The sequence below is a fragment of the Rhinolophus sinicus genome, chromosome 1 (assembly GCF_057876585.1).
Source record: "Rhinolophus sinicus isolate RSI-liver-muscle chromosome 1, RSI-T2T, whole genome shotgun sequence".
In the NCBI taxonomy this organism is placed as follows: Eukaryota; Metazoa; Chordata; class Mammalia; order Chiroptera; family Rhinolophidae; genus Rhinolophus; species Rhinolophus sinicus.
In genome coordinates, this window is record NC_142501.1 from 111,271,273 (window position 1) to 111,286,401 (window position 15,129).

Genomic DNA, 15,129 nt, shown 5'->3' on the forward strand with positions numbered 1-15,129 from the left:
CAAATACTTACTCTGTCATATTTAGCAACTATTTCAGCTCGCTCCTGGGCAAGTTTGAGCGCTACATCCTGGTCCGAATCTGTGGAGAGATCAAATTTAGATGAACTGCTATTTAAAGAATCATAAAGTTAATTAATTATAAAACTAAGACAAACCAGCAAAATCAAACAAACTTAAAAGGATGAGTTAAGTATCTGTAACTACAACCTTGAAATATCAACATATCTACCATTTCAATATTACACATCATATTCAAAAGAAAGAAAATTTGTTAACATAGCATTAACTTAGGGGATATGATAAATCTTATCTCTCAAGAATCAATTTTGGATCTCATTTCATAGAGATGAGAATTAAAGTAAAAACTGAACTGTAAACCCTAAGTTTTCCAATGAAATCCATTTGGGTAGATGATAAGAGCATTCAAGAGGCTTTTAAAAATTAAGGGAATTTGTTCACAAAATATACTACTGTGAGTAAATATACCTCAGGAGTTAAAAAATTACTTCTCCTACGTGATGAAAATAATCATTTCTTCATTTAGTCTCTCAGGTCCCCGTTACCAATCACCCCGAATATTGCAATAATTCCCATTTTACCCCCCACGCTACTCCCCCCACACACACACACACACACTTTTTTCTCATTATTACACCAGGTATTTTCCAAAAACACAAATCTGACGACAGCAGTAGAGATCACAACATGAAATAGTACGGATATGATTACACATCCCAAGCACCATGATTAAAAATAGAAGACCAATGATAGACAGTATACGTGGCACCTCTGATCAAGAAGAAAAAGACAAGCATTCCACTAGAAAACTGGGCCAAGGTCATGAGCAAGAAAGTCACAAGGGTAATAATGGCAGCAACACCTACCTCTGTGTTCTTACTAAGCGCCGGCAGGTAGTAAGACACCGCCGGCAGCAGGCGTGACAGTAAGAGCACTCTGCATGCCTCACCACATTTAATTCTCACAACAACACTCTAAGGTAGGCCGCGTATTAATTCTATAACATAGATGAAAAAAAGGAGGTTTGGAGATTTGACACCTTATTTAGGGTCATAACGCTACTTTATAGCGAAGCCAGGATTCAAATCCAGACAGTCCTGATACCATAGTCCTTAATTTTAACCATTACTTTATTAAAACGATGACTAAAGACGTGAAAAAGGACGTCCAGTTAAAGATGGCAGATGTCACACACACTTTGCTATCTGTCCCCCTAAGCCTCCCTAAAATAACAACAGAGGGATTCTTTAGGTCCCCTCCCTCAAAGGCTCAGCAGAGGGTGATTCCCGAGGAGAGGGAAGGGAGGGGGCAGAAAGAGGGAGCTGATGAGAGGGGAAGGGATGAGCAGTCTGTGTGACAGAGGTTAGGTGCATAGAAGAAAACCAAGTCCTCACCCTCCAAAGCAGGAAGCCAACAGATAAAGCAGGAAGTGGCAACACAGGCACGTGAGCTCACACTAGGGAGGTAAACAGGAAAAGGGTCAGCTCGGGCAGTGGGGAGTGGCCATTTCTATGGACTGGGCAGTGAGGAGGGAGGCGTATGGGCACTGGTTGTTTTTCAAACTAAGTCTTACAAACTGCTGAATCTTAAACCAAGTATCACTCTGATAAAAATCAAATCTAAATTTAAAAGCCAAGACATGGGGGGGGGGGGGAATGAAACTCATTAGAAACTGAAGAGACACAAGTTTTAAAACATCCCTTTGAACCTGTCTCAAACTGACCCAAAAATGCAGTGACACTACTCGGTGCTGACAACAGTGTGGGGAAATCTGCAGTTCCTCACACTGAAGGGACACTTATAACTGCATATCTTTCTGGAAAGCAATCTGATGCTGTGTATCAAACATCTAAATAACAGGCAATTCCACCAACAGGGATTTATGTCAATGAGATCATCAAACAAGCAAGCACAAGGTGGTTTATTACAGGAAAAACAGCAAAGTGGGAATTCGTAAATTTTTAAGTTCTTTGTCACTTCTTTTCTCAGACTACGATGTGTCAAAATGCTATCCTTTGGGGGAAACGTGAATACATAATAGAATGGTTCAGTAAATAACAAAAACGGACGAGTTGCAATCAGCAGTCTGGGATAATTATATACATATCCATTATCCCAGCTTAGATGGGGGAATCTTTGTCAATTTCTTTTTCCCTCTTTTTTTGCCCAGCTTTAAAACATCATACTCATACTTCTACAAGAGGGCAGAGGAAGCAAATCAATAGAAATGAACCTCAAAGTAGGAAACCTAACTACTGATTAAGATCTATTTCCATTACCAAAACAGCTAAGCATGAATTTCTATGGTGATTAGGCCAAATTCAACAGATGAATGTTTTCTTTGAACGTATTTTATACCAGAGTCCTTCACTGCTGCTACCAGTCGTAGGAGTCTCCACTATATTTCCAACTGAACGACAAAAAGTTTAAAAGTATAAAGGCAAGAACTGGAAACGGTGTGGAGTTGGGAAGTAAAGATGCAAAGCACCCCAAGAAAACATCACCGTGGCAAACTGTAAGCTATGAAGCTGTCCAGGAACCATCTCCAGTCCAGTGGCGTCCAGAAGAGAAGACCTAACTGCTAGAGGTCGTACTGGAAACGGATGAAATTGTACCCTAATTTTACAGGAGAAGGATGATGTATTTTAATGTTAGAATAGTTGACTTGACTCTAATTCAAGTAAATGCTCTATAGCTTTAAATTCCTTTAGAAATTCTTTATCTTTGTACTTTCCCATGGGGAGAAAATTGTGTAATGTTAATGAATATATTCTAACAAGAGAGTGAAGCTAAAGTCAAACTAATTTTTAAAATATAGCCCAGTCTGCTTCTTTGAAAAGACTCAATAGGAAGGCCAATCTTTTTCAGCACTGACTTTGGAGACATTATTTAATAATCCACATTGTGAGACAATCATCTTTAGAGTAAGCAGTAGTATCCGTAAGCAGAATTCACTATAGTCAAATTATGTTTCATTCAGGCTAATGTACAGTTGACAAGTTTATTAAGACTTATACTCAAGTACTCCCTTGGTTTTCATTCTGTTATTTAGAAAATCCACTGCAAGAACAAAGAGTCTGCCCTAACTCACTGCCCACAGAGGATGTCAGCAGCTGGCTTGTGTCTGCGTGCAAGTGTGCAGAGTTTCAGGCACCTATAAACCAATGACAGCTGTGTTACTTGGTCCTTACATGACATGTCATTATCGAATTTAAAAAACCTATTACATTATTCAAGCCAAATTAAATCAAATTATTTTTATTGACTTTACATCTATAACAAAGTTTCAAAGGATAAGAGGCATATTTTAAGCAGTAAGGAGGTCTGGATTAAATACATACTCAAGAAATATACACGAAAACATCTTTGGGCAAAAATGGATGGAAGATGATGACAACTGTAGCATTTTAAGAAGTGTTTTGAAAGCTAACAATAACGTTTTAAGAAGATCTCTAATTCCATTTAAACACAAGAACTTTTAAAAAGCAAACCTGAATTACGTTTTCTTAAAAGCAGGCATTGTATTGTAACTTAGTACCACTAAGTTAACCCCAAATTCGAATGAACAATTCACTTCAAGTTATTAAATTTCAAATTTAATCCAATAACAAAATTGTCAGTAGACCATTTTTCCTAGAGTACATTTTGAAAGATGAACGCTAAATATGTATAAATCAACAATTTCAATTTAAAAAGTACTTTCCCCTTTTGCTCACTAACCAGTCTGGCCTTGAGAATTAACAACAGCTTCCGTCCTCATAGAGCAAACTTATCTGTTCCAAAAGTTCATTATTATTTTAAAGTTCTCAAGCACACCACGAGCGTTAGGTGGTAGCGCACACGTTCTGCAACAAATAGAAAAGCAGAAGGCAGTTCTACTTTAAACTATTTGTGAAACAAGCACAAGAAAGTAGCCATTTGAGATACATTCTAAGGGAGAAAAAAAAGCCTCGCTGTGGTTACAGGGACTGTAGCTATTCAAACAAAGATGATATTTGTTGAGGGTAAAAACATGTCTTTCAGGCTAGATCGCAAGCATGAACCACACCAGCCTACACCCAGCATTCCATCTAACAACAAACAGGGGCTTTAAACAAGCAGCTTCAGAATACGCCTTAACCTTGAACTTCAAATTCAGCCACATTCTTACTACTTTTAATGAAACTTGTCAGGGAGCTACAAGAACATTTTTACTTAAAACATTATAAACTAAAGCTAAGTAGGAAAGCTCTTCTCCTCAAATATATTTTATGTCTTAACATACTTTAATGATAATTTTTAATGTGAAAACTGCTCCTGTTTCTGACACTATGTAAACACATGCTAAATTTTGGAAGGTTTTGGAAATTTTTAACACACCACACATATACAAGTGAAACAAATGTTTTATGAAATAATATGTATAGTTTGGCACTGTGAAAATTTCTATTCTATTCTACTGTTCTTTCCTTCCTCTCTTCGTTGCTTCCTTCTCTCTTTGAAATGGGTTGGGACCCACAATTTGGGACCCACTCTGCAGCAGTAACAGCCACGTGACAGGCATGCTTATGAACACTGATTACACTTAACTGGACAACAATAAATTAAGTCTGTGCCCAGCATAAGACAGTTGTAAAACTCAATATAAGCAGAAGATCTCAGAAGCTCAGAGAGATGGAAAAATGTCACGTCATACATACAGAATGAGAATCAGACTGCCATCAAACTTCTTATCAGCTAGAAGATAATGAAGCACTATTTTCAAAGTTGTGAGAAAAAATTTCATGAACTTGAAATTCTATACCAAGCCAAACTATTGATTAAGCACAAGGAAAAAATAAAAGCACTTTTAGATATAAAAAGGTGTGGTGACCTGAAGAATGGCTCCGCCTCCCACCCCCACATGTCCACATCCAAATCTCTGGAACCTGTGACTGTACCTTATATGGCAAAAGGGGTCTGCAGATGGAACTGAGGAAGGATCTTGAGATGGGGAGAGTAGCCTGCATCACGCAGGTGGGCCCAATGTAATCACAAAGCACCTTACAAATGGGAGGCACGAACGTGAAGAGGAAGTAGGAGCTGTGCCGATTGACGCAAGAGGTGGCGACGATGTGAGGAAGAAGGAGACAGGAGCCAAGGAAAGAAGGAAGCCTTCAGAAGTTAGAAAAGGCAGGAAATGGATTCTCCAGTGGCTACAGAAGGAACCAGCCCTGCTGACACCTTGACTTTTAGGCCAGTAAAACTGATTTCAGACGTCTAGCCTCCAGAACTATAAGGAAATAAATTTATGTTATTTCAGGCCACCAAGTGTGTGGTAATTTGTTACAGAAGCAAGAAGAAAGTAATACAAGGATGCCAAGTTTATTGCCTTGCAATGTTTCTTTTTTTAAAAATTTGAGAATATACTACAGAAAAACAAAATAACCACAAGAACTGACAGACTCTCCTTGTCCAAACGTCAGTCGGGCTCCATGAAGCCCTCTTCCCAACTAGGCCTCGACCCCCATCTCCTGTCCTGTCTTCCACCTGCCTCGTCCAGGTGTAGCAAGAATTCTGCTAAGTCATTTGAGCGAGAGCCCTCCCCGCCCCCCACCGCTGATATCTAATCACCCCGGTCTGCCTTGATCAAGAGCCCTGTTCAGTCTGTTTAGCAAGAATCCCCTCCCCTTGACGTCTCCTCTTAGCACTTCTGCATCCCCCAATTCCTCACTCTGCTTGTTGGCGATAAACCCGCACTTGTCCTTCTTGTATCTGGGGTTGAGCTTGAGCTCTCTACGGTTGTGAGGGTCTTGACACCATTGCAGTGGTCCTGCCTGCATAAAGTCTCCTTTACTGTTTAGCAAGTATCTGCAGCATTTTTTCTTTAAGAGAATCAAACAGAAGGGCAGACACAGGATCCATGAAATCTCAGGAAGCTAAAATTGCACTTTTCTAGATGCCAACTGTGTAGCTGCCTAGAGAGCAACCAGCCTACACTGGAACAGGAAATACAAAGTGTCTTCAATAAGAAAGTAGATTCTAGGCAACATACAGATCACGGATACTATTAGCAACATAGTAAAAGCTTACAAATAAAAGACATCAAAAAGCGGGGGAGAGAACGATTAGAAATCTCCGAACAAGCAACACAGAGAGATAAACATCAAATAGGAAGTCATGTACAAAGGGGCATAGCTGCAAATTTGATGGCGTATGGGAAACGTGAATTCATCTGATCTTGACACTTTCAACATTAGGATTATATTTCCTTCCTACGTATCGCTTCATAATATTTCAGATTGAAGTAAATGATACTGACGTTATTATGATTACATAATAATTCTATTGGCTTTTAAGGTTCATAATTAATATAGACAAAGTATCTGAAGCTAAACTCTGATCTGCGCGCGCACACACACACACACACACCCCACTCCAAACCTAAGCCTCTTTCCTGGCAGCAGCCCCCATTACCTACCAAAAACAGTCTCCACACCAAACAAGGACCGCATTCCGGCACACGCACACACCTCTATTTAAATGTCCCTTTTCTATTCAAACACTAGCATCATTCTACACAGCTTACGCTCTTTTGTTGAACAGGACATCTTGGAGACTGCATATCAACACCTACAGATCTCCCAGTGCTGTGCCAATAAAGGTTTAGCAACCGGTTCTTGGAGAAGGAGAGAGGCCTTCCTGGTTGTGGCATCTGCCGATTTCCATGCTGCCATCCTCCCACGATGGCGGCCAAACACCAAGCTACCAAGGTGATGTCACGCCTCAGAGTTCAGGCTGGCTCCAGCACGTCACTGCATCGGCCTCAGCCTTTCCCTCGGCTGCAAGGTTTCCTCAGTCAGCAGTGCGCTCTGGGAATTTGCACTGGGGTAAACTGAGGGTCCATTTGTAATGGGAGTTAGAGGAAACAGCACGAGGTAAAGTACACGAACGACAATGGTGACCAAAGGCAGGCTGAAAAGATGAGAAAGCAATCACCAGCAAGCTGAGAAGCAGCTGCTGGTGCAGGGGAAGGAGGACCTGAGAGGTAGAGCAAAGCAGTCACCTTTTAGCCTGGAAAAGAACCGGCCCGGCCCCGACACTGCATCAGGAATGGACGGCTTTCATTTCTAGTTCACGTATTCATATAGCAAATGCTTTTCTCCTGAGGTAAGCTGAATAAATTATTCATGCCTATGATTTGAGTTCCTTAATTCCATCGCATCTTTCACCCAAAAGAGGGTTTAAGTATCAAGAGTACCTAAGCAGTGGTTTCAGTTACTGGACCGCTTTCTCAGTATACCACGGACTAAGATAAGATATATCAGGAACACAGATTCTTTCCGTGGTCAAATCTCCATAGCCACCACTGCTAAAAACTTCAGCATTTATTTTGCCATGCTGAAAGAAGTGCTCAGAGGAGGAATAAGCAGAGTTAAGCAGATCAACAGCAAAAAACACAACTAAAAACAAACAAATAAAATAAAGGAAGGGGCATTGGTCACAGGAGAACCTGAAATACCACTTAATTTTAACTGGTCATCTGTGAGAGATGAAATTAAACATGGGCACCTCAAAACCACACATACCTGCCCTCCCACCATGGAAGCTTATTCTGAAAGAGCCTCCCAGGACACTGAGACAGCCTAAGCCCAAAGCGCCACCTGTGGCCCTGTGAGAAGAACTGGTCCAGAGCCTCCGCCTGTCCTTCTTCCCTCCACTGGGCGGGCGGGCAGGCGGGGGGGGGGGGGGGGGCTTTAATCCCATACTCCTCTGCACTCCAGCCCACTCCCATTTCCATCTCTCATAACTCAGTTAATTCCATGTTAAACAAATGTCTTATCAAAAAATGCACAACCTCAAAAACCCATTTATCTCCTTCCTTCCCCCACCAGTGTAGTAACCTGAGAGAAGTCATTTGGCTTCCTCCCCTTTCTCATGCTCACTTGGGAACAACACAAAAGATTCTGATCATAGCTGCAATCATAAAAGCATTATAAATAATTATGATCAAGGAAGGGACAGCCAAAGGCTAAAAGCTAAATGCATGAAAGAACCAATGCTATACACCCAAAGTCCTCAGAAAAGCCCAGATTTCTTCTTCAGAAGAGCCACACAGGTATCCACACACATCTTCATATTCCTCTGGTGTCATATACATTGTCTGAGAAAAATTAATGCTGTCAAAATAAATAACCCTTAAATGCTCTTCAATTTTAGCTTTTATCTTAATTATCAGCGTAAATATAATGTATACCTTTCCATTTAAAATATTTCCATTATATCACTATCAGCAGTATATCAACATTTTATATTGTGCTTTAAATTAATAGTTTTAAATTTTTCATTAAATCTGCAGAACACATTTCTTCAAACAAATTTTTCCACGGAAGGCAATTTATAAGCAAGGAGGGCGAGTGGGGCTGAGAAGAGCTGTGGCAAATTCTCCTAGCTTGATGTCCCTCCTTCCTCCAGGGACCCCCAGGGCCTCTGTGCAGCCGCACACACGCCAAGCAAGGATGATGCAGCCGCCGCCTTCTTTTGTTAGTGTATCTGGAACCCACTGCTCAAATGTTTCTCTTCCAGTCAGTGTCCCATCTGCCCTTCTCAACCTCCCTTTCAGAGCCCTGCAATTCTCCAGGTCCTTCTCTTCCTTTTACAAATAGAAAGATCAACATTTTAAAATTGGTAGGTTGTTTGTACATGAGCATAATTTTAAGACCTTTAAGAACAGGACATATCCCCAACATTCTAAACACGGAGCACCCAGCATCAGGTACATATCTAATATTTCTAAAACTGATAAAATACTTGAAATTATAGTTTTAACAATAATTCCTGGGCACACTTCTATGCGTTCTTCCTAATTTCTAGAAAGAAACAAAATAATTTTTAAAGTCCTAGAAACAATTACTGACAAGGATTCCTTGTAAGAGATTATTTTTTCCCTCGAGTCTAATCATGAATTGTAGGTGGCCTCTGTGTGACCTGCCTACAACTGCCACTGCCATAAAGACAGACCTGGTCACTGTTTCGTGTGATCTACAGTATCCCAATGGGGGCCCGTAATGCTTTATTTAATAGAACATGTCTCTTCTAGTAAACTTTCATCTTCATGAAAGGACAGTATCTCATTCATCCTGGTATCCCTAGAATCTGTCACAGTGCCGAGCACATGATCACTAAATATTTCTGTCAAGAATAAGAAAAATTACTCAAAATTAATGACTAATGTGATTATTCCACCAGGTAAACACTTGCTATATCAACTTGCTTTTAAAATTAGACATACAAGCTATTTTCCAGATATACCTTCACTGCCACAAGCATACCTTTGCTAAAGAGTCTTAGCTTTCTCATATATTTTATTCTGCTTTTAAATTTTATTTCAAGGTCGCATTGAAGATTTTATTAAGAGTCTAAAATTCAGACATGAGAAGTCATGATCTATTTCTGATGCGTACTTCTGATCATTACTAATCCTTCATATCCATTAAGGAAGGAAGAAATGGATGGATGGATGGATGGATGGATGGATGGATGGATGGATGGATGGATGGATGGATACATGGATGGCTGGCTGGCTGGCTGGCTGGCTGGCTGGCTGGATGGATGGATGGATGGATGGACGGACAGATACACAGACAGACAGACATGAATGAATGTATGTAAGGGGCTCTTAAAAGACGAAGGAAACCAGAAACTAGTTTGTTACGTCTGCTCCCACCAACTCTTCTCCACACGCTTTCCCTTTATCAGCTCCTAATGTACTCAGAGACCTTCACAGCCTCACGCTCTTTACTGGAAGGTTGTGTTCACTTGGGTGGGTGCTTCCATCACGCTTCAAGTCCACGTGGAGGGGCTTCAGCTAACGGAACTCTCCGGCACTCTCTCCCCACTCTTCCCTCACTCCTCTTATGGGGACAGGACTTTTGGGGTCAAGTCCGAAAGGCGCTGCTGCCTCCATCTCAGCCACCCTGTCCTCAGGTGCATGCCCTCTGCTCACTGTGTAGGAAGGCACCTGTCCTGAAGGCAGGCTGGGGTTGCACAGCTGTGCTAGTCACCCAAGGGGGAAGTCCGTCTAAGCCAGGACGGGCTAATCAGCCCTTTCACTTCAGATCTAATGCCATGTCCTCCGAACAGCCAAGAGGAGCCTCTCTGCTCCCCACCTGTCAGTCAGTCTCCTGCGCCTTATTTCTCAAGGAGAATAATATGGCTACTGGCTCCCTGGAACTCCCATCAGACTCGTAGCTCCTACATTTATGTGTAAGGTGATTCACAGACAAAAAGGATACGCACTGATGTAATAGGATTTAAATACCATTACTGCTGATGAGACACATAATTACTGGTTGTTGAATATGAGTGTAATTCCCACATTTGGGGGCAGGGTTGAATGACAAAATTGCCAACAACAGATACTTAGAACAAGACAAGCTTATGAGTCACTTTACTCATTTAACCCGCCTACAGTTGCTGGCAAAGTAAAGATTATACCTTAGCTGCGCTTCTGCCAGTATGATCACTTCACTAGATGGCACAAGACTGGTTTGTAACAATTCCTTGTTTGTGGATACTTTATAACCTGTTCAGTGAGAGGTGACTACGTGCCAGGCGCCTTGCTGGGCATTTACTACACATAATCTCACATACGCCTCACAGCAAAGACCCACTCTGTTGGCTGGTGACTCTCCCAGCTTGCACATGGGAGCCCGAGTGTGGAGGAGGGAGGTCCAGTCAAGCGGGCCCCCCGGTAAGTAAGCGGCAGGGCAGGACGGGAAGGCAGGCGTCTGACTGCAAAGCCGTTTCCAACCACCAAGCTGTTTTACTGAAGCACAAGTGATCTTTTCATATTTCTTCTCACTTCTGCTAGTCCTTACATTTCTTTCTTAGAAACCAATCTATCTGATTCCTGTGAATTCTTAACAGTTGTGTTTTCTGGGTTCTGGTAGCCTTCCAATTTTATCACACGAAATTGTCAATTACTTGTGCAAAATGGAGACCAATGGTGTCGTAGAGAATCCATTCATATGAAATATTCTTTGTGACCACAAGCAAGTGTAACACCTCTATTATGTTTTGTGTTTTTGGAAAATAACAGGAAATAATTGAGAAACATTCAAAAAATTGACAGCATAATCAAATGGTTACTGATGTTCACTTTACTAAAATACTTTATGCTTTCACTAGACTAGCTAAATCAAATTCCTTCATGATTAATTTCTACAATTACAGAAAGTATTTTGTTGAATCCACTTCATCTACTTCACTTTCTTAGATCTTTCCGCTCATTCAGAACTGTAGGCGCGTAGTTACACACACTGCAATACAAGTGTGTGTTGGATTCAGCCCAGAGGGTTGAAGAAGTGCTGCAACTACAGCCGATTCTGCAGACCAGACACGAGACAAAGGGGACAGGAGAACATTCACAGACTGCCCACCCTAACAGGAAATAACTAATTCCACAGTTTCGCAAACCCTATTATCAACCCAATGGTAACTTTTCTACTTTTTAAATAAAAAATGATACACAACTACCAAATTGTGCCTAAGATGGCATTTAAAAACTAAGTATTACCTACAACAACTGAGCAGTGCACAGGAAGAACTGTACTAATACATAAACAAAAGCATGAGCTACATGAGTATTATTTGGTCCCTGAAGGTCCTTAGGTTCAAATTGGAACAGAAGGCCTGCAATTTACGATGTAATAAACACACATGCTCCTATCACACTGAAGCTGTCATTCATTCAATCAGCAACAAAAATAAGTACCCTATGCTCCAAGCACAGCACCCCATAATTCTCACAACATACAGTTGCATTCAACACACCTCACCGAAAAAATCCTAAGAACATTATAAGTATCTCACATGTGTATGTGTGCTTAATATGATCTGTATTCTTTATATTCTATTACTGTTATTGTGTTAATAATGTTGTATTGGGGTGATTTGTTTGCATTAGTGAGATTTATTTCACGTAACACACATCAAAATGCCACACATACTGGTAGCCACTGATCAGGAGTCCAGGTGAATAAGTAACGACCAGGAGCACTTCCTCACACAGGTAAATAAATGTTTGCTGTATATTATTTCATTTAATGCCCGCAGATCAAAACGACGAGGTGGGGATCATCACTGCACATTTACCAGACGAGAACACTGTTAGGTTAATTGACTCGCCCAGATCACACAGCTTTGAAGCTTAGAAACGGCACCTGGGACAGGGGCGTCTCCAGGGTGCTCTTACTCACGCCACACGGCCTTTGAACAAAACAACATGGCAAGCAAATGACAGGATTAGCAAGAGACTCTGTCAAGGGGGATCCTCCAAGTGGCATTACAGAAGGGCAAGGGGCCAAAGAAATGCCCGCCAGTCACTAGGAAGCAAGGAGGGGTTTCTGACTAGAAAGGAGGCCAGAAAAGCTGTAGGAAAAATGAAGTGTGCTCAGGAAGAAGAGTTTGCTTATTCATAGCGCACATTTATTGAGCTGTCATTATCCATCAGGCACTGTGCGAGGTACATACATTCTCATTTAATATTCAAATAGCCCTGCCTCATTTACATTTTAAAGAGAAAAATGAAACTGAGAAGTCAAGCAACTTGTCCGAAGCTACACCAGCATCAGAGCCTCACTTCAAACCCAAGTCTGTCCTCTTGCCCACTATGCTACAGAAGTTGAGAGATACAGAGAAAGATGGAGAGGTAGAAGCTAAATTAATAAGCTGCAAGCTACCAAGAACTACTGCCGAGAGACCAGGACGTGGGTGAGTGGATTTCAGTGGGCTGACACCTACACGTGCTGTTGTTTCTGCAAGTGAACATACATACAAGTGCAGTGAAAAGAAACACCTTCCTAGACCTGCAAACAATGAATTCCCCCCGTTACTTATTCCTGTGCATTTTCAGAGACCCAAGTTCCCCCAGTTTCACTGCACTGATACCATGAAGCTGCCACAGAGTGTGAAGGATATAAAATGCATTTTAATAGTCTCTGATTATTATAAACAGGTAAGCAAATTTTTCCAAATGCTAAATTGGGGCAGCTAACTATTGTTTTCATATACACTAGATACAGTTAAGCTTGTTTTCTCAGGCTGTACCAGTTAGCAATTGCCAGACCCTGGGCAGGAAAACGGGGCACTTGGGCTCCCCACCTACGGATTATAGTCTTTGATGTATACTCTCTATTCAGTATAACCAAGTCCTACTGTTATTTTCTTTCAAATCCATTTCAACCACATATTTCTACTTTTTCTATACACAACACAGATGTTCTCAGAGAAAAGATACACTAACCCTTAAGTATATCAAACTTTAAAATACATTATTTCCAACACATCTACTACTGGCAGTTCGTATTATGTAAATATTGTACAAAGACGTTAGTATTTCCCTGACAAAGACATCTTAATAATACAAAATAGATACTGCTCACAAAAGCTGGAGGAATGGGGAGCGAATTTATTACATCATTGCTTTGTATGTGGCACAGCTGTTTTCATGCAACGTCCACTTACTAAAATTGTGTCAATTCCATCTGTATCTCATCTAGGAACACAAATGTGCATGATTTAAAGGAGGAGCAGAGACCCTCACCAATTCTTAATTCTTAACTTATACAAATACCAAATATCAGTGAAACTGTTTGCAACCTGAGTTGGAGAAAAATCAGCACCATGGCGCATTAAAAGCACCATGTCTAATAAGTAACCACCTAGGACCAAGGAACAAATCATCTTCACTTTGGGCATTTGGCTGGTTACCAGCAGGGTAAGCTTCATACTGAGACAACATTTGGAAAACACTTCTATAATCAGCCACAGTTTTTGTAGCCACGTGTTTATTCAGCAGTATGCTGGCCGGCTGGCCGGCACAGCTCAGGACCCTGCAGCGGAAAGGGGCGACCCAGGAATGTGCCCACAGGAACCGAGGCGAACAGCACCCTGGGAGAAAGGCGTCAAGAGAAGCACATGAAGTAAGTATGCGGTGTGAACATACTAGAGGGAGAAATCTACTCTGGCTGGCTGGGGGGGGTCAGCAAAGTTTTTAAGTCGATTAAGTTTTCTGATATTCATTCATTCAGAAATTACGGAGCACCATTTACTGCCACTGTGCTGAGCTATTGTGAATACAAATAAGGATAAAACATAGTTCCTCAGAACAATCACAGTGTCCTCACGGAGTCAGACTCATAAAGAACCAACTGTAAATAATGTGATAAATGCCCCTTAATAGACATCTTTTTAAAATGCTACGGAGAAGCTAGTAGGAAAAAAGCAAAGCCAGAAAAAGACTTTCTCTGCAAGGCAACGTTCGACCCAGGCCCTGAAAGGACGGAAGAAGCTCCCCATTTGGACAGGGACAGAAATCCTTGTCTTAGTAAAAAGCTCGAGTCCACGCAATAGAGACAAGCATCGCACAGCACTTATCTCAACAGTCACATCAGGTAGGAACTCGTATCATTTCTCCTCCCCTTCTTTTTTCATAACATTCCTCCCACCACTACTGGAGCAGAAGGTAAGGCCCTGAGGCAAAAGTTAAGTATGTGCCGGAATACAGGAAAGGGAAAGATTTAAGGATTAGAAGTTAGCTTGAGTGCATAAAGAAAGGGAAGTAAACTTAGTGAAAATTGAACAACTCATGCTTTGATACTACTAACGTATCATTATTGCCATTCAGAACGACTAAGAGATTGGCAACTGTCAGCCTTTTTTTAATGATGCAGATTCTGCTCAAAAAGCAAAATTTAAAAACAAACCAAAGTGCATCCAAATACATATTCCTTCAATATTATGAAATGCCTAAATAATCTGCCATATATATTATGCTCCTGAAACTGAATATAACATCTTTGAGAAAAGAAAGCAGTAGTAGAATGCAGATTTCCAAAGAAATGTGCACCATTTACTCAGGACTTTTTCTAGAAACAGTAATCTTAAATGCAATCGATCCACAAAAGGAGAGAGCTGCCACTGAGCTCCAGGTGACATCTAGTCTGGAGACCTGAAAATCCACATTTAGGTTTCTTTACAGTAACCTGTACATTCCATCCCCATTCCAATGCCTCACCCTCAATTACTTGGCCAAACACTTATACACAGGTTCAATCAGATTCTAAATGAATTTTTATACAGCAGTCAGAG

The 15,129-nt window shown here is 41.1% G+C and overlaps 1 protein-coding gene across 6 annotated transcripts in view; it reads right to left on the reverse strand.

The window, feature by feature from the left end:
- The window catches only part of USP6NL (USP6 N-terminal like), a 227,002-nt gene that overhangs the window by 71,155 nt on the left and 140,718 nt on the right, over window positions 1-15,129 (reverse strand). For all 6 annotated transcript variants that reach the window (XM_074324987.2, XM_074324988.2, XM_088802337.1 and 3 more), the window contains one exon: window positions 12-79. In XM_074324987.2, the coding sequence (XP_074181088.1) occupies window positions 12-79 (68 nt within the window). The remainder of the gene's footprint in view (window positions 1-11; window positions 80-15,129) is intronic.